Source organism: Lissotriton vulgaris, chromosome 6, assembly GCF_964263255.1.
Source record: "Lissotriton vulgaris chromosome 6, aLisVul1.2, whole genome shotgun sequence".
Lineage (NCBI taxonomy): Eukaryota > Metazoa > Chordata > Amphibia > Caudata > Salamandridae > Lissotriton > Lissotriton vulgaris.
In genome coordinates, this window is record NC_141694.1 from 1,475,605,901 (window position 1) to 1,475,625,858 (window position 19,958).

The window sequence follows — 19,958 nt, forward strand, 5'->3', positions numbered from 1 at the left end:
TATAAATGAGGAACGGTTAAATGATGGTGTGCATCTCACCACCCTTGTCTATGTTGTTAATGTATTGCCATTCTGTGCCCATTAATTGATGTTTGAGTGTGGTTGTTTGGAGCTTTTCCCTTTCTTTTGAGGAAGCTTTTGCCCAGATCCCTGAGAATAGCTTCCCCAGCCGCCCATAGTGTCCTAGGGAATGAGCCTGGGCCTTTATTAGTTTCGAAGTAGATTAGGAGATCTGTTTGTTAGTATTCAAGACATTGTGTGTCCTGCAGAAGCCAGCATTAATTTGCCACATCTGGCATCTGGTTCCTTCTGGGTAGCCAAGACTGACAGTAGTGGCAAGTGATTAAGGATCCCTCTAGGCAGGATCTTGGTGCCTGTAAGTTGGGAGGGATCGGTGGAGGGAAGGAGAAGTAAGTCTATACTGGATGGTGTTTTGTGCTCAGTGGATGTGTGCGTGAATTCTGTTATTGGGGTGCCAAACTCTCCATGCATTACAGAGTCCTTTTGAGTCCATCCAGGACCAAAGTTGGCGCGGGATAAGCGGCTTGTCGTGGGTGCGTGTGAAGTGTCTGTTGGGCTTAAGAAAGGCATTGAAGTCTCCTCCCAGTATAGTACTACCAGGTGAGAGCTGTAGGGCAGCACCTCCTATTGCCTGAAAAGTGTGGGTTGACATTGGGGTGGTACATAAACGCTCAAAGTTGTATTGATGCCCTCCAAGGAGCCCCTTAGGTTGTTTTGTCTGGAGCTATTTTCGGTTTCCTATGTCAGGTTTTCCAAGATGCTGATTGTCGAGGGTAGCTTGGACACGTCGCACTTTAGGGCAGCCATCTCGTACTGAAGTGTCAAAACCCTGCCCTCTGACTCAGGGACCATGTGAGCCACGTTTCGTAAGTCCTTGCGGTAAAGGGACACATTGATTTTGAACTCCCCTATCTTAATTTCGACTGCCTCCCGAGAGGTTTGGATTGCTTGTATGATCGTATCTAGGTCACAAGGTGGGGTAGAAGGCTGTGAGGACATAGCTTCACTTGATGGGTGGGTTGCATAATTATTTATGTTGGTCTAGGCCTGGGAACTGGGCCATTTTCCTTCCCTATAACTGTCGGGCCTATGTATGAGGCAACACAGTGGAGTCCCCATGGGTCGTAGCTGGGCCTGACAACACTGGTTAGGAAGAGTTGATATGAGTGCAGAGAATGGCTGATCTTCAGGAGATGCAGATAGTTGCCCAGTGGTACAGGCATTTCCAGGCATCCCCATCAGTTGGGGGATCCAACCAGTCTGCCTGTTTGTAGCATCCGACAGGGAGAGCATGGACAGCCATTGTGGTGTTTGAAGCCTCAGTGGATGCTCTCTTGGCCAGAGACTGGGTCCCTGACGTGCATGTACCAAAACGGATGGTGGTTGAGTGATGATGGGCCAGGATTCCTTTTGTGTCCCTGCCCCTTGCCTTAGGCCCAACAAAAGGCAGCACACAGCCTGGTTGATTGTATTCAGGTTGTAGCAGGGAGTATGGTGTGAGGCACAGCAACACTCAGCCAGACCCCACCCACTGGTCCAGCGGAAGGAGAAACCGTGGTAGATCGCCTCAGGAGGAGATGTTGGGGTCCAATGGTGGTGGCTTCCTAACCACCTGTCGGGGTCCACTGGGCCCAGCCAGATTTATAGACTCTCCTCTCCTTGATTCAGAGAGGGCACTCTGTGCGCGGACCAGGCAGCTGATCAGCCTTGCCTGGGTCAGCTTCACATTGGAGTATGGGCGCTGTGCCATGTAGTGCATGGGGACAGGTTGGCTCTCCGGCTTCAATCACCTGCAGCCGCAACTTGCTCTCACCTGGTGTCCCGCGAGCGGCCCCGGAGACCAGCAGTCTCCCTCTTGTGGACCAGGCCAGTAAGATCGCTGCTACTAGTGCACCATTACTGAGGCCTTACAGGTCCTCCACTGCTCAGCAGTTTTGGACCCCGGGTAAGAATGGTCCTCCACTGCTTGGCGGTTTTGGCCCCTTTGGAGGAGTGGTACATTCTAGTGGCTATCGGGGTTCAATTACAACTGGTGCAGAGGGATTTGCAGGCCACAACTCTTCAGTATGTTAAAAGATATTAGAGGAGATCACAGATCGTTTTCAAAATGGGTCTATCATCCGGGCCTCCCAGGCCATGCCCCTCAGAAGTTAGCATTTTGAAAAGGGTTTCACGCCCAAAACCCCTCTCAAATTCCTCAAGACTTAAAACTTTCAAAGGCAGATGAGCACCAGTTAGGTGCATCCTAGTCCGGTCATGGCAAAGACCATGCACATGTGAGGGTGACACATGAAGCACTCGGTAGTTTCTGCCTTGACAGCTCGAGAGTAATTCAGCCTACTTTGTGTTGAGCTGCTATCCTTGCCCTGCCACGCGAGCCCAATACTTTTCTTGGACCCCAGAGACCCTTGTTTTTATCTAGTTAACATAAGAAGGCATCTTCCTGACCTTTTAGAATGTCCTCCCACAATGGTTCCACTTTCATTATTAGTAGCGAATGGCATTTCTGGGTAATAAAGGGACAATGTAGTGATAGGAGATTTTCCCTGCTTCAATTGTTTCAGATGGGACAGCAGCATGGTACCTGTTTGGTAGTAATTACTTTGTCCAATCTTTGCTCAGCTCTTCTCTGACATGTGAGTCTTATGTTCTAATCCTCAAGTGTTGTCAGCTTTCTTCTATATTAAACCTATACATTTGCTATACACCTTCGATTTCTTCCCAGGAAAGAACACTTTAGGGTCTGTCAGGAGCACATTAATGCTAGGCTGAATGACTGGCAGATACTGGTGCTGGAAAACTAGGAGATAGTTAGTCAAGAACACCAGATGCCTTCTCGTGTGACTACTGGACAAAAGAATTGGCAAACATTGGTCCTAGAACTCCACATGCTTTCCCGCCACAAATAATTGTCAGACACTAAACACCCTGTGTTATGAATGTACTTCAGCCCTGAAATCAAACTTCTGGAAATGTTTTGCAAATGTACCCTTTGCGGTTGACTCTAGACTGTCTACTGTACCGTAAGAGTATGATATTGAGGTATGTACTGAAAAGAACTTTTTTCGGCCTGCCAACTTTGTTTGCAAAATTGACAAAAAATCTAAACAAATGTTAAAAAGGAAACTTTCCCATTGTGTTATCTGGCTGTGTAAGTTGGCAAACCGATATTACCAGACGTCACCAGTGCTTACACCAACCAAAGTTTCCGGGGTCTACAGCCATGCCACATCAGAACAAAGAGTTCCATGTAGCTATGCTTTTTCTCTTCGGGTTCCTACTGACCCCGTCTGGCGCACCTTCAGGTCCCAGAGAGCCGTGAGGCCTTCCATCTAGAGTACCACCAGCAGGTTCGCCCTTGGTGCCAGTTGGATCCTCAGAGCCCCCCTTGCTGCCGGCTCCTGTCCTGAACCCACTTATGGCACCACTCCCTACATCAGCCCCGAGCACTTCCACGCCGATGCAGACTTCATCGACATGGGAGGATGAGGTTCTGATAGTTCTCTCCGAAACCGATTCAACACTCTTCTGACCTTGACTGAAGTCGTTCCTGATACTGCTTGAGGTGCGACTTCTCCCACTTGATTTACCACCTCCACAAGGGAGAACCCAAACTCTTCATTATTTTTTCGGAACAGAGTCCAATAACGATTGTGGCCCGGCAGATGAGTTCATTCAACCCTACCAGGATGACAGTTGGTATGATGACTTGTAGGAGGCTAGTGGTTTCGATACCTTCCAGAAAACCGGCCTACTCTCACCCCACCAAATCAGCCACAGAGGAATCTGCTTCCTACACATTGGTACTCCATAAGGCGCTGAAGTAGTTGACCTCTAGCCCCACACCTTGGAGGTTATGACCATTGCATTGACAGATGTCCTTCCACATGGACAACAATCTTCTTAGTCTCTTCTTCCATTTAATGAGGCACATATGGATACCTTATTGGGGACTTGGGCCAAACCTTGTTCAGCACCCAAGTTAACAAACAAATTACCAGGTGCTATCACCCTGCTTAAAGGTGACCCTCCTTTTCCCTTGCAGCATCCTTCCCCCTAAAGTCTAGTGGTGCAAATCTCCACAAGCAGGTCTAACCCAAACAACTTTTCTACACCTTCACTGACAGCAAATCAAAGCCAGTGGAGACATTTGGGAAGCTAATGTTTCTGTACCAGACTGGTACTCTGATTAGTTAACGCCAGCTGTTTGTTGGGACACTATTCTCACGCCCTTTGGGATTTGATGGCACCAGTCATGCCTGACGTGGCTGAAGACCTTCGACCTGTTGCTTAACAGGCGATTCAAGACCGTCATGATGCAGCCAAGTTCACAATTGAATATGGCTTGGACATCACTGATTCCATTGTGACTGTGATGACTAGCTTCTCGGGTGATGTTCAGTCTTCACTGATGGTCATGCCTTTTACGAGACTCCCCTGTTTGGAGACCAGGCTGATTCCACTCTAGTGCATTTTAAAGAGAGCAAGGCCACTGCGCGCTATCTGTGCCTGCCGCCCCACCTCACCAACCGCACCAATTCTCTTGCTCCTTTCGTGGATTTGTCATAGGTGCCCCAAACTGCTAGCCTGTCAACCCTTAAAAAAAGAACCCACCCAGCAGTTTCGTGGTGGGGACCAAGGTCATTGGCCGCTCAGTCTACCGCTCTCCCTGCAACCCTACCTGCCAAACTTCTTTTGGAGCACATACAACCAGTGGGAGGCAGAATCCACCAATCGTTCCTGGGTTGGCAGGCAATAACATAAGACTGGTGGGTTCTACAGGTCCTTGACAGGGGACGCGCCTTACTCTTCCGCTCTTGCCTGTTGCACCTTCCTCCATCCCCCAGCTACTTAACAGAGGACCATCTCTCCATTTTGCAACAGGAAATGTAAGCCCTTTTGGCCAAAGGAACTGAAGAGGGTGCCAGTGTCAAAAGTAGGGTGTGGTTGTTATTCCCATTATAGCTTGCTTAATCTCCACAACGGCCCCCACAACGCTAAGGATGCCTGGCCTTCACCCTGGGGGTGCCCAGGAGTGGACGCCTCACAGGGAAAGCCAGGACGGGTTCCACAGCGGTATTCGTACAAGCGCCTTGAGACACTTGCGGGTGAGTAGTGCGCTATACAAGTATCAATTTACATTTACATTTACATTACTTTCTAGTGCCCACGAAAGATTAAGCCTTCAGTCTATTTTAGACCTGTGCCTTCTCAACGCCTTTCTCCGGAAGGAGAAATTCAAAATGCTCACCCTAGCCCCGATTTGATCTGCCCTTCGATTGTGGAGACCAGATTGTGATGTTAGGCCTGCAGGAAGCCTATTTCCGTATTCCCGTCCTGCATGCCTTCCTGCGCTACCTGTCATTTGTAGTGCGGCAGGAGCCTTTTCAATTTGTGGTGCTCCACTTTAATCTCACCAGTGCACCAGTGCACCTGTGGTGTTGATGAAAGTGATGGAGGTGGTAGTAGCACTTCTAAGAAGGTCAGGGGTGCCACTCTTCACCTACTTCGATGACTGGCTGTCCTCAACCACCTTCTGAATCTGGCGAACCTTCTGTCATCCTTCAGGTTCACTGTCCGCATGCTGAAGTCATGCCTGACTCCTTCTCAGATGGTCCCTTTCCTCAGAACAATTCTGGACACATTTCAGTTTTGTGCCATTCCCCTGGGAAAAAGAGTCCAGAGCATTCAGGATATGTTCCCTATATTTCAGCCTCAGTCCTAGATATCAGTGAGGTCGACTCTGAGGCTGCTGGTCTTTGTGGCCTCGGCATCTTGCTGGTCGAGCATGCCAGGTAGCATAGGCGGGCTCTGCAGCGGGATCTGAAGTCCCGGTAGGCCCAACATCAAAGTGACCTCTTCGCCCGCATTCAGATTTTGGAAGAGACTGCAAAAGAACTGCTGTGGTGGTTGCTTGACCGTGATTGAGTCAGCGACAGATTCCTCTCTCTATGCCACCCAGAAATGACTGGTTAATGATGCATTGCCTCTGTGTTCGGACAGCCATCTGTGAGAGGTGGAGATCAGAGGCCTCTGGTCTCCAGCAGAGTCCTAAATCCACATCAACTTTCTTCAGCTAAGGCCAACCGCTTGGTACTGAAAGCCTTCCTCCCGTCCAACAAGTGGAGGCTGGTTCAGGTGCTCAGGGGCAACACCACTGCCATGTGGTATTGCAACATACAGGAAGAGGTAGGGTCTCTGACCCCCAGAGGCATTGCGGTACTGAAAATGGCTGCACCTCCTGGGAATGCCAGGGCAGAAACTCAACTGTAGGCTGTTCCACCCAGAGGTAGCACAAGGCCTCTTCCGTGAATTGTGGGAACCTTGGCTCATTTGGTTCGCTACTGCCTAGAACGCACATTGTTATGTTATATTCTGAGTTTTATATAGCGCACAGCTTCTCTAGCAAAAGGTGCGTCCCAGCGCAGGCCTGGATGATAACTGGCCGGATAGAAAGATCAAAGAAACCCAGCAGCGGTTTGAGCTCCCGCAGTAGTTCAAAGCAGGTCCTCGCACTTTTTTGGTTTGGACCTGAAAACTGAGGACCGAGTCAACCCAGGCACCCAGATTTTTAACAACCTGTTTGGGGGCAGGTGCACAACCCAGGGTTGCAGGCCACCATTGCTAGCTCCACAGTTCTGAGTCTCTCCCTACCAGCAGAACCTCAGACTTGCTGGTGTTAAGCTGGAGGCAGTTGACAGTCATCCACTCAGCAACAGCTGAAAGATCGCTCCAAAACTTGCGAGCATCCTGCGTGGAATCGTCAGAGAGTGCTACTACCAACTGTGTATCATTAGCATATGATACTACGGGAAGCCCTCTGCTCCTGGCCACCGCTGCTAATGGTTGGACATACAGGTTGATTAGCGTTGGGCTCAATGCTGAGCCCTGTGGCACCCCTTGTTTGAAAGTATGAGTCAGGGAGGCAAAAAGGGGGCTGTCACCTGGAAGGTGCTCTCAGAAAGAAAAGAGGCGAACCAATCCAGTTTGAGCCCAGAATGCCAGCCTCCTCCAACCGTAGCAGCAGGATCCGATGGGAGACCGTGTCGAACGCGGCACTAAGATCTAATAAAATCAGCGCCTAAGTGCGTCCAACATCTAATGCTACCCTCAGATGTTCGGTCACAGCTAGGAGAGCAGACTCCGTGCTGTGACCCGGGCAGAAGCCATTCTGAGAGGGGTCTAATGTGTTGTTATTTTCCAGGAATCCTGTCAGAATTGAATTAATGTAGGCCTCCGAGATCTTAGACACCCACGGCAAGAGAGATATGGGGCAAAAGTTCTCCGGTTTGGCAGTGCCAAAAGCTTTTAACAGAGTAGCTCTCTTTCCGGTAGAGACTCTATCTAGCCGGAATTCCTCGCTGATCCTCGCATCGTTCCTGTTCATGCTCCGGATTTCTTTTCCAGATCTGAATAGTGTCAGTGCAGAACTGCGTGGCACCACCTGACAGTGCGCCAAGGTACTGGTACTGTGGGGTACTGCAAGAGAGTTTTTGGATCCAGTCTGACATCTGGGGAATATTCAAAAGGTGAGGAATCTGCAGATAGATAGTCTCCAGCAGAAAGAGAGATTGAAAGGATTGCCTTGGCACAGGCTGAATGTTCCAATGCATGTTTATTTCAAAGTAATTACAATGGTCCTTCTTGGTATTTACAGTAGAGATTACTGTCCAACTAGACATCAGAAGATCTGTAAATAAAAATGCACTGTAAGAAAATCAACTCAAAAACTGTTGGATTCCCCGCCTTGAAGTGCTCATTGTGTTTTTTAATGAAATTAGTTATTATTTTAAAATACATTTTCTTTTTATTAAAAACAATTTTCTTTCTGCAGCCTTGCTGATCAGATGCGAATGATGAACTTCCCACATTGGTTTGATCTAATGCAAAATATTTTTTCTAAGTTTACTGTATTTCTTCAACGGGTGAAGGTATGTTTTTATTTGTTTTAACTAATTCAGCAGTTGTGCTTTTCAACGTATCTCGAACTACTCATGTATCTAATGTTTCTTCTGTTTGTGTTGCATATATGGACAGTTTATAAATGTTTAGCATTTGTAATCCAACATAAAACTCAATATATAAAAATACCAATATTGGTGTAATCTTGCACAGCTTTGTATGTACAGATCAATGTTTATTGATTATCTTTGTTATAGTGAATCCTTCTTTTCCCACTTACAGTCCAACAAAACAGGCACCTTTCTATTATTTTTTTCCATTACATTTCTCTTTAAATAAAATAAAACCTTTTTTAAACTCTTACCCACAGGGGTGGGTCTATTCCTATTTACTAACACCTTCCAAAGGCACAACTGCCTGAGCAAAGATCATCAGAAACCACTGGGAGAAAAGGAGGGGTTGTCAATGAAGAGTAAGTCTTAGTGTAATGGAGGTTACTGGTATGAAATGTGGGACATACTGCTTTTTCTTTACCACTGTTTCTCTTGTAAGAGACTATGCTGTACTTTGTTATATCAGTGTGCAGAGGCCACTTTTCTTTAGAATCTGAGGGCTATTCCTGTAGCCAAGCATGTGGGAGCTGCCTTTATTGCCATAGGTTGATGGGTTTCAGGGTTGGAGACAGGGTGCAGTGTGTGATGCCGCTGTAAAGAATAGTGAATCCCAAGCAACAATGTATTCATTGGTAGAAATCCAGCTCCTGCCAGGGGAGACAAATTCAGTGACCAATGCCATGAGCACCAGCTCCACCATGGAGAGGGGTGAGCTTTAATTGCTTGATGTTTCTGATAGATACATCTGCTGTGTGGATTCCTCACCTTGTGAATATCCCCCTTGCGTCCGCAACATTCAGAAATTCTTTTCGTAGCCTCGTGCCGACGTGGACTTGGACGTCATAGAGACACGGCATCGCTCGCGACTCCGCTGACGTCACCGACGCCTACAATAGGCCCACGCCGGCGTGATGACATCAGTTCCCTTTTTTCCGTGTCGTCGACGCTAACGGTTATCGGGAATCTCTGTAGCCAACTGGTACTTTGTTGCTTTTTTGTTGCAAATTTCTGCTTCTCTGTATCCTGTCTCTTCGATGATGTCATCTAAGAAGACCGGCTTCAAGCCCTGCAGGGAGTGCGGTAAAATGATGTCTATTACCGACCCGCATGATGACTGCATCTGGTGTTTGAGTTCCGACCATGATGTGGAAGATTGTTCATGTCGGAAGATGAACCCGAAGGCCCTGAGGGAGAGAGAGGCCAAACTCCTGGTTGCGAAGATGAAGGCTGGGAAAGAGAAATCGTCGAGGTCTCGTTCTCGAAGGGCGAGGTCGAAGTCGAGGACGAGGTCGAGGTCTGGTTCTCGAGAGGGGTCTTCTTCGAGGTCGGCATCGGATCATGTTTCGAGGTCGAAGAAGAAACATAAGAAGAGGAGACATGAGTCCCGACGTCGTTCCGGTAAGGAGTCGAGCTCGAGGTCGAGGTCACCGAAGAAGGTACGTTCGAAGGTGGTTATTCTGGATGTCTCTGAGCCTGAAGGTGAGGCCTCACCTTCGGAGTCGTATGCGTGGTCTCCTACTCCGGCTCCGAATCCGTCTCCGGCGCCGTCCCCGGCCCGAGAAGAGGAAGAGGCTCGGGAGGATGTGGATTCTGTGCCTGTTGAAGAGCCGAATCCGATCCCTCCTAAAAAAGAGTGTTAGTGCCTTTCCCCAGGTTCCTTGTGAAAAGGAAGCGAAAAAACAAGACCAGGTTGCAAAAAAGACCTTTTCATCGGCAAGCATGGCATTGAAGTCAACTAATGCCACTTGTCTGATGGGGAGATATGTGCATGCCCTGATGGATTCTTTGCGTGTCCTGGTTCATAAAGTTCCTGATGCCAGCAGGAAGGATTTTGAGGAAGTGATCTCTGATACTCAGGCGGCGGCTCGCCAGGTTATTCAAAGTGGTCTGGACACTGCCGACTCTGTGGCTCGTATCATGGGCACTGCTGTCGCCACTAGGAGGTCAGCCTGGCTGAAATCCTCGGACTTTTCAGCTGATGTTCAGGCGACTTTTCTGGATCTTCCTTTTGATGGTTCTGGTCTCTTTGGGAAGAAGGCTGATGCAGCCCTTGAGAGATTTAAAGACAGCAGAGCGACAGCTTAGTCTTTAGGTCTCCAGATCAGAGGCTCTTCGTCCAACAGGAGGTTCAGGGGCTTTGGTCGCTCTTCCTTTCGGAATTTCCGGCAAGGTCAACAGCAGCAGCAGCAAAATTCTATGTACAGATCGTACAGGGGAAAGCAAAGAGCGCGTCCTCGTGGACGTCCGGCCTCCTCCTCCTCCACCTCTTCCAACCCCCCTGCCTCAGAAAAGCAGCCCTAGATCCGCTATTCAGGATCATGTGTGTCGGGTGGGGGGCTGGCTTACCCATTTTCTACAGGATTGGGAATCGGTTACATCAGATCTTTGGGTTCTCGATCTTGTAGAAAATGGGTATGCCCTTCCCTTTCGGGAATTCCCTCCCAATTACCCTCCTTGTCAAGGCTTTTGCACCGAGGAACATCTGTCTCTTCTGCAGGAGGAGGTGCTAACTCTGTTACAAAAGGGTGCGATAGAGGTGGTCCCAGAGCAGGAAAGGGGTCAGGGATGCTACTCCCGGTATTTCCTGATTCCCAAGAAGGATGGCAGACTGCGTCCAATCTTGGATCTCAGGATCTTGAATCTCTATCTGAAACAGGAGAAATTCAAGATGCTCACCCTTGTTCAGGTTCTTCAAGCGCTGCTGGAAGGAGACTGGATGGTGTCGCTCGACTTGCAGGATGCGTATTTCCACATCCCAATCCTGAAGTCGCACAGGAAGTATCTCCGTTTTACGGCGGGATCGCAACACTACCAGTTTGCGGTCCTTCCGTTTGGTCTTACTACTGCGCCTCGAGTCTTCACCAAGGTGATGGCGGTGGTGGCAGCTCATCTCAGGAGGTCGGGGATTCCAGTGTTCCCTTATTTGGACGACTGGCTGATCAAAGCGGAGTCGTCAGAGAAGGTGCTCCATCATCTGCAAGAGACAACTCAGTTGTTGTACAGGTTGAGTTTTTCAATAAATGTACCCAAGTCTCACCTGGTGCCCTCCCAGCGCAACCTGTTCATAGGTGCTGTACTGGACACTACTGTTTGTCGTGCATTCCCTCCTCCTCAAAGGATTCGCGACATTCAGGAAATGATTCCTTTATTTTTCAATGGAGCGGTCGTTCCAGTCCTGAAGGTCCTTCGGCTGCTCGGTCTGATGGCTTCTTGCATTCTGTTGGTCAACCATGCACGCTGGCACATGAGGGCACTCCAGTAGTGCCTCCTCAGGTAGTGGTATCAGCACAACGGAGATCTCGGGGAGTCAGTGAGGATCTCCAGAGAAACTGCAGCGGATCTGTCTTGGTGGAGCGTGGAAGGCAATCTGTCACAAGGAAAGCCTTTTCAACTACCTCCATCGGTGGCCACAGTGATAACGGATGCGTCCACTCTAGGGTGGGGTGCTCATCTGGGGGATCTGGAGGTCAAGGGTCTTTGGTCTCCAGAGGAAAGGTTGCTTCACATCAACCTTCTAGAGTTGCAGGCGATACGTCTGGCGCTCAAGGCCTTCCTCCCTTCCCTTCGCGGTCGGTCGATCCAAGTCCTGACGGACAACACAACCGCGATGTGGTACATAAACAAGCAGGGAGGAGTGGGGTCGCAGTGTCTCTGCAGAGAGGCTCTGGTCCTGGGTTCAGGACCACCGGATTTGTCTGATGGCAAATAATCTGGCCGGAGTCCTGAACGTGCGTGCAGACAGTCTCAGTCGGCAGTTCTCTGCTGACCACGAGTGGAGGCTTCACCCGGAGGTGGTTCGTCACGTCTTTCGGACGTGGGGGACTCCTCAGGTGGACCTGTTTGCCACTTGAGAGAATGCTCACTGCCCGTCATTCTGCAGTCTCCAGTATCCGATGCAAGGAGCCTTGGGGGACGTTTTTCAGTTGAGTTGGGGAAATCAGCTCCTTTACTTGTTTCCTCCCATACCCTTGATTCCTCGGGTTCTGAGGAAGATTCGCCAAGACCGGGCCCAAGTTATATTGGTCGCCCCGGACTGGCCAAGAAGGGTGTGGTATACAGATCTACTCCACCTCTCCGCTCACCCGCCGCTCCATCTCCCTCTCAGGGCAGACCTCCTCTCACAGATGGAGGGGCAGGTTCTACACCCCCACCTCCAGACATTGCGCCTTCATTCCTGGAGATTGAGCGGGGCAACCTGATTTCCTTTTCTCTCACGCCTGACGTGGTGGATGTCATCTTGTCAGCCAGGCGTGACTCCACTAAAACTGTCTATTCATATAGATGGACAAGATTCGTCACTTGGTGTGGTGAGAATGCTATTGAAGCAATAAAGTGTGAGGCAGCGTTACGCCGCACTTCCAGTGGCACAGCTATGCGCAGGAATAGCGCCATTAAAGTTATTTGAACCATTGTTTTCTTAAATTCCATGTATTCCTTATACTCCAAATTTTGTCTATTTTCATCTACTTTACTCCTTAACTTACACACGCAGGAATGATGTGCAATTTCCATAGTTTCCCATGTTTCAGTGTGCCCTCCGGGCCTTTAGCAAAAACACGAACTAAAGCAACTTCATCCAAGGCAGTATTTATTAAAATACCCAATGCATTTCAGGCTATCAAAAGCATTTCTTCAGGGGTGAAACTGTAAATAACAAACATATAACATTATCACGTTGGTCATGCTACTCGGTTTTACAAATACGCTATTGACCCATTGAGAGCCCGTTTGTCTGATGTTCCCCAGTTTGCTCTTTCTCTGGCGCAGCAAGGGCTTGCTGTTGCCACGGTTAAGGGCTATCTTTCCGCGCTGTCGGCTTTTCTCTGTTTGCCTGACCAGCCCTCTCTTTTTAAGTCTCCTGTAGTTTTAAGGTTTTTGAAGGGCCTCACAAATAAGTTCTCTCCTACTCCTTTTATTGTGCCTCAGTGGGACTTGAATCTTGTCTTGACCTTTCTGATGGGTGCTCCCTTTGAGCCTCTTCATAAATGTCCTATGAGGCTTTTAACCCTTAAGGTAGTCTTCCTCGTTGCAATAACCTCGGCAAGGAGGGTGAGTGAGCTTCAAGCTCTTAGTTCCAAGCCCCCATTCTTGACCATTCATGCTGATCGAATGGTTCTAAGGACCAGGGCTGCTTTTCTTCCTAAGGTGGTGACTCCTTTCCACCTTGGTCAATCCATTACCCTCACTACCTTTTATCCTCCCCCGCACCCTTCCAAGGAGGAGGAGAGGTTGCACCGTCTGGACCCCAAGAGGGCGGTGTCTTTTTACCTGGACAGAACTAAAGACTGTCGTTTGGATGACCAGCTCTTCGTTGGTTTTGCTGGCTGCAAAAGAGGAAGAGCTGTCCATAAGAGGACCTTGTCAAGATGGATCGTTCTGTGTATAAAGATCTGCTACTCTTTGGCCGGTAAGGAACCCCCAGAGGGTATTAGGGCTCATTCCACTAGAGCTAAGTCGTCAACCTCAGCATTGGCTAGAGGTGTTCCTGTTGAGGACATTTGTAGGGCGGCGACTTGGTCTTCCCTCCACACTTTCGCGAAGCATTACTGCTTAGATACCGAAGTGAGGAGGGATGGCCACTTTGCACGCTCTGTCTTTCAGGATTTCCTGGTTTAGAAGAGTGGACACCCTCTTCCGGGAGTGGGGACTGCTGTGAGACTCTATTCACAAGGTGAGGAATCCACACGGCAGATGTATCTATCAGAAGAACAAGTTACTTACCTTCGGTAACGCTTTTTCTGGTAGATACTATATCTGCCTGTGGATTCCTCACTGACCCACCCGCCTCCCCGTTGTCCACTCTTCTTTACCAGAGTTACTGTAATGTATTGTTTATATATTGTAATGTTAAGGAGTTGTTTCCATTGCTTTCTTGCACTTGCTTCACACTATGTGTGTTTCTCCTTGACTATTGTGTATTGTGTATACTATGCATATTTCTACTGTCATTGGTCCGTCCGTGTGCCTCGATGGCACGGAAAAAAGGGCGGAACTGATGTCATCACGCCGGCGTGGGCCTATTGTAGGCGTCGGTGACGTCAGCGGAGTCGCGAGCGATGCCGTGTCTCTATGACGTCCAAGTCCACTTCGGCGCGAGGCTACGAAAAGAATTTCCGAATGTTTGACGCAAGGGGGATATTCACAAGGTGAGGAATCCACAGGCAGATATAGTATCTACCAGAAAAAGCGTTACCGAAGGTAAGTAACTTGTTCGTTAGTGTGTCTTTACTGAAGGCAAGCTGAGCATTTACAACTGAAGCTTGCGGGCTCTGGCAGAACCGGGACCGGCGTATATATAGTCTACTTATTTGATCTTGGTGAATGGTTACTTTGATTTGCAGAGGATGCTCCCGTATAAATGCAGTGGAAACAATGAACTAGATAGAATACAGACAAAGTTGTATGGAACCAGGTGAAGGGTCAAGGGGAAGATATGGCAGCACTGCAAAAGATCATGAGAAAGAGTGGATTCGCTCTTAAAGCTTGTGGAGTGCAAAGTGGCTGTAGTGGAATCTGCATGGCAGGAGATGTGGGTGACCGTGCAACAGCTAGAAAACCTCATGAGATTTATAGAGTTTGAAATGAGGGTGAAACTTATTTCAGGAAAAGGTCACTAGGGTCCTATTGGTGCTTTATAAAAAAAAATCAAGACTTTGGAAAATCAGAAGCGAATGGCACATGTTGGGGGTCAAGGAAAATCAAGATTTTGGAAAATCAGAAACGAATGGCGCATGTTGGGGTTCAGGGGTTTCATGCTATAACATACGATCTGTCATTGACTTAGGTGATGAAGTTATTTTCCTCAGAGCACTTATCTCATTTCAGTCACAAGAGTAAAATTATTAAAAAGGTGTATTACTCCTTTCCTTACTCACTAGCTCTTCTAAAAATCACTAGCTCTTCTAAAAATCTTGTTGACATCATTGTGATGCTTTAGCCTACCCAGTCATGAAGGAACCTGCAATTCTAAAACTCGACCTACTGAAGGAGGGTAGGTGGATAATCCTCTTTCCTCACCTAAGCTCAGCACACAGGTAGGGAGGAATTGGCTGCAGTTGATGCAGAAGTAGGGCGGGAAGGCATCACAGATTATTCATGGTTTTTAGTGATCTGTCGTGGCAGATGTCTGCAATACGCTGTATCTCCCAGATTGGAAAGAGAACTGAGAAAGCACAGAAGAAGATGACATGCGAAGATTTGGTTAGCAAAACTAACAATGAAGCAGTTTAACTGATAAATGCGATACTGCATGTCAACATTTGTTGTCCCCCTATGTAGTCTGTTTCCTGTAGTGATTTGTGCTGCTAGTTGTTATTCTGTGCCTCACAGTCACTGCCAAACTATGGTTCTACTTTCATACCTAGGATATATCCTGGTTGTTTAGTTTTTCATAGCTGGTCACCCTGTACTAAAGAAATTGGTTAAACATCTATCAGTGGAAAAAAACATCTTGGCAGGGTGGACAGCGTCTACCCTGTGAAAATAGTGGGTGGAGGCTGTCTACCTGTGTATACCTCCGACTTGGTCCCTGATTGTATGGGTTTGTATGTTGTGATTTTGTTTCAACACTTCAACAACAATTCCTGTACAATACGCCACTCTACTCTGACACTCCACTCCACGGTATCGCAATCCATGTCACCCCACTTTACTGTACGCCACCCCACTTTACTGTACGCCACTCCACTCTACTGTACGCAACTCCACTCTTTGCACCTCCACTGTACTCCATACTAACTCACGCTATTCCACTGTGCCACTCGACTGTGTGCCCCTCTTCACGCCCCCACTCAACGGCATTCCACTGTGTGCCCCTCTACTTTATGCTATTTCTCTCAACACCACTCCACGCCACTCCACTCTATGTGTTCTACTCTGCGCCGCTCCACCTTGCACCGCTCCACCCTGCGCCACGCCACTCCACTCCACTCCACACCACGCCGCACCACTCCATTCTGCACCACTCCACTCTGCACCTCTCCACTCTGCACCTCTCCACTCTGCACCTCTCCACTCTGCACCTCTCCACTCTGCACCTCTCCACTCTGCACCTCTCCACTCTGCACCTCTCCACTCTGCACCTCTCCACTCTGCACCTCTCCACTCTGCACCTCTCCACTCTGCACCGCTCCACTCTGCACCGCTCCACTCTACACCGCTCCTCTCTACACCACTCCACTCTGCGCCGCTCCGCTCCGCTCCACTCTGCGCTGCTCCGCTCCACTCTGCGCCGCTCCGCTCCACTCTGCGCCGCTCCGCTCCACTCTGCGCCGCTCCGCTCCACTCTGCGCCGCTCCCCTCCACTCTGCGCCGCTCCCCTCCACTCTGCGCCGCTCCCCTCAACCCTGTGCCGCTCCGCTCAACCCTGTGCCGCTCCACTCAACCCTGTGCCGCTCCGCTCAACCCTGTGCCGCTCCGCTCAACCCTGTGCCGCTCCGCTCCACTCTGCGCCACTCCACTCTGCGCCACTCCACTCTGCGCCACTCCACTCTGCGCCACTCCACTCTGCGCCACTCCACTCTGCGCCACTCCACTCTGCGCCACTCCACTCTGCGCCACTCCACTCCACTCTGCGCCACTCCACTCCACTCTGCGCCACGCCACTCTGCGCCACGCCACTCTGCGCCACGCCACTCTACACCACTCCACTCTACACCACTCCACACCACTCTGCGCCACTCCACTCCACTCTGCGCCACTCCACTCCACTCTGCGCCACTCCACTCCACTCTGCGCCACTCTGCGCCACGCCACTCTGCGCCACGCCACTCTGCGCCACGCCACTCTGCGCCACGCCACTCTGCGCCACGCCACTCTGCGCCACGCCACTCTGCGCCACGCCACTCTGCGCCACGCCACTCTGCGCCACGCCACTCTACACCACTCCACTCTACACCACACCACACCACTCCACTCCACTCCACACCACTCCACGCTACTCTACACCACACCACACCACACCACTCCACTCCCTGTATGACACCACACTCTACGACACTGCAATGTACGACACTGTCCTCCACTACTCATAAAACTCCACATGATGACACTCCACTGCTCTGTTTGAAACACTGTTTTATTAAAACATTGAAAAAAAATCATTCAATGCAAAAAGCTAATGTCAAAACAAACGTAGTTCTAATTAGAGCTCCCGGTTTAATGGTATTTAAAAAAAAAAACATTTTAGTCTGTATTTATCCATATTTATTTTATGTTTTGAAGACAAATGGAGTCGTAAAATTGTATATTTCCACATTTATTTAACTGATAAATATGCACTCACACTTTGATGCTTGTCACGTTTTAGAGAATTAAGCAGCCAAATATAACAAAACACTACACAGACGGGTAAATATTAGCATTATGTACAAATATATGTTAACATATGCCTACGTTAAAGGGATTCTCCTCCTGTTTTTAAATCCCCTAGTCGTCTACCTACTTAACAGTTGGTCCTGAATTCACGAGGAATAACAAGGAGTGACTCACAAGAAGCACAATTTTCTGTATTTTTCTGCTTTTCAAAATAAATACAGACAGGACTTAGACTGTTTTCTGTCTGTATTTATCTGTAAAAATTGAAAACTGGAAACCTTAATTATAGTTAGGAAATCTTTATTCTTTTTATACAAACCAAACTTAAAGTCCAAAAAATTAGAAATTCTAAAGTACTAGTTCTACCTTGCATTTATAATTTACACAACACCTTCAAATCACTGTAAATTATTATATTATTTTTATACATACCCAACTTGAAGTATGCAAACATTAAAAATTCTAAAGTTTGAGTTATATCTTAATTTGTAATTTACACACTACCTTCAAATTACTATAACTTGTCCACCTCCATTAACAGTGTTGTCAAGTCGCTCACCAGACTTTACGAACTACACGTCGCCACTCTACAATGTAAAGTGATCTCACAAATTGTCATATGAGATGTCATAAGTGTTGTTAAGAATGCTATGATTTCACATAGTATAGGTTATGTAATATAAAAGGGTTTAAGTAATGCATTGTAAAGGTGAGGAGATACATAAAGATGATAAATATAGCAAAAATAAAGTAGATATTTCAATAGTAGGATTCTTCTGAATGTTTTTACTACAGCACGTGTATCTTCATGAATATCGTAGGAGGAAATGGTATTTTCACTCTTTTGCATTGATTATGCTTGTTGAAAATAAAGGATAACAAGACCTCTGAAGATGTTCCTTATCTTCATTTATAGGGTAGAAGTATCATGTTCTGTGAAATCTGTGGGTATACACTGGGGTTGGACCAGGAGTTGTTCGACCTCTCTGTGGTACTTAGTTATAGCTAATATGGGAGAGATGGTGGAAGGCGGATTGAGCTGTGATACATCCTGCACAATGCTCAAAACAAAAATTGCCCCATTACTATAGAAACGGCCCCATTGTGCGAGGGGAGGTACCGTGAGCCCACTTGGTGTCTGGTATTGTGGCCTTTGAGAATTCAGGAATCTGAATTTGTAACCTCTCCATAGTGCTTGAAAGGCTTAGTGCTATGACGAGCTAGGTCAGGAATTCAGATAATTCTTTTATACTAAAGAGCAGAGTCTATGCCACAGGCTGCGCTGGGTTGTGGATACTCATGTGACATTGTACATCCAACATCAGACGAATGGAGGGTTTCTGTGTCCTCACACAGCATGAGGGCTATATTTCATTGCGCCTGTCTCTGCAATGCAGTTGGTTTCTAGCCACTACCTGCCAGTGTCTTCTGACTACAGAAGGATTCTATCCTCTCATACTCCATGTTTCTGCACTGCATTGGGTTTCTAAACCCTACCAGCCAGTGGTCTCTCACAAAGAGTGGTGCTTTCACAATTCTTTTTCCAGCACAGCATTACAGCTCTGGTCCCCCACACTCAGTCTCCTCACGCTACAGAAAATTTTTGTTCCCTCTCACTAGGTGCGCCTGCTTTGCACTAGGATTCTAGCCCCTAACATAAAGTGTTCTCAATGCAGTAGGTTAGCTAGCGTCCTCCCATCTTGGGCAGATTCTGCCCCATCTTAACGTGTGCACACACACACTGTAGGGGTACTTATCTTCGTTCACAGCTCGTGTGCTCACCTAGAGGAGTGGTTATTTTCGTTCTTCTCTTGTCAGACTATAGCGCTTATTATATTCAGTCATTTGCTTGTGACATCATTTTAAGAAAATGTCACCATGTATCATGCATGTGGTGAAATATTGCATTGAGCAGCAGAAGAGTTGGCTAATTAGTTATATTTTTCAGCTTAATATTCTCACGAACAGTTTAACATCTGGTCACTGCTCTCTGAATTGTATTCAAAGGAAGTTAAGACAGCAACTGCTTTTGGGCCAGGTGAAATCATACTCCCTAGCCATCATCTGAGGTAGAAACAAACAAGGTTAAGAGTCTCCGGGCAGTAGACAAACAAGCATGGTACCTTGGATTTTGAGGCAAGAAAATTTTTCCTCTTTATTTCTGTATCGTGGCAATAATCTCTAGGGACCCACAACACATTTTGACTAGGACATCAGTTTGTCATTAAGATACAGAGTAAGATCTTCAGATGTTGGGATCTTTGGCAGACCATCATCTCGTGCTCTGAGCTGAACGTAACCGATCCAATTTCCAGAAACTCTTGAAAACGGTGTTTTTTTTTGTCACCATTCAACTAGAATTATATTTTATGAAGTGAGCGATAAAAGGTCAGATTATTTGCCTTCCGTCACATCTAGCTTTAGTGTAACCATTAGTGCAGGTTTTTTTTTTTTACTGTTGGGCAACATTTCAGCGCTATATCTTTTCAATAATTAAGAGGAAAGATGAAAAAGCACAGAGATTGAGCTTCAATCAGGTAACAGAAAGTGTGTCTTCACCTTAACCTTGATTGTCGCAAGTACAGGAAAAATACACTGGAATCTGCT

The 19,958-nt window shown here is 47.8% G+C and overlaps 1 protein-coding gene across 4 annotated transcripts in view; it reads left to right on the plus strand.

The window, feature by feature from the left end:
- The window catches only part of VPS54 (VPS54 subunit of GARP complex), a 599,465-nt gene that overhangs the window by 296,326 nt on the left and 283,181 nt on the right, over positions 1–19,958 (plus strand). For all 4 annotated transcript variants that reach the window (XM_086927614.1, XM_086927616.1, XM_086927615.1 and 1 more), the window contains exon 12: positions 7,856–7,952. In XM_086927614.1, coding sequence (XP_086783740.1) covers positions 7,856–7,952 — 97 coding nt within the window. The remainder of the gene's footprint in view (positions 1–7,855; positions 7,953–19,958) is intronic.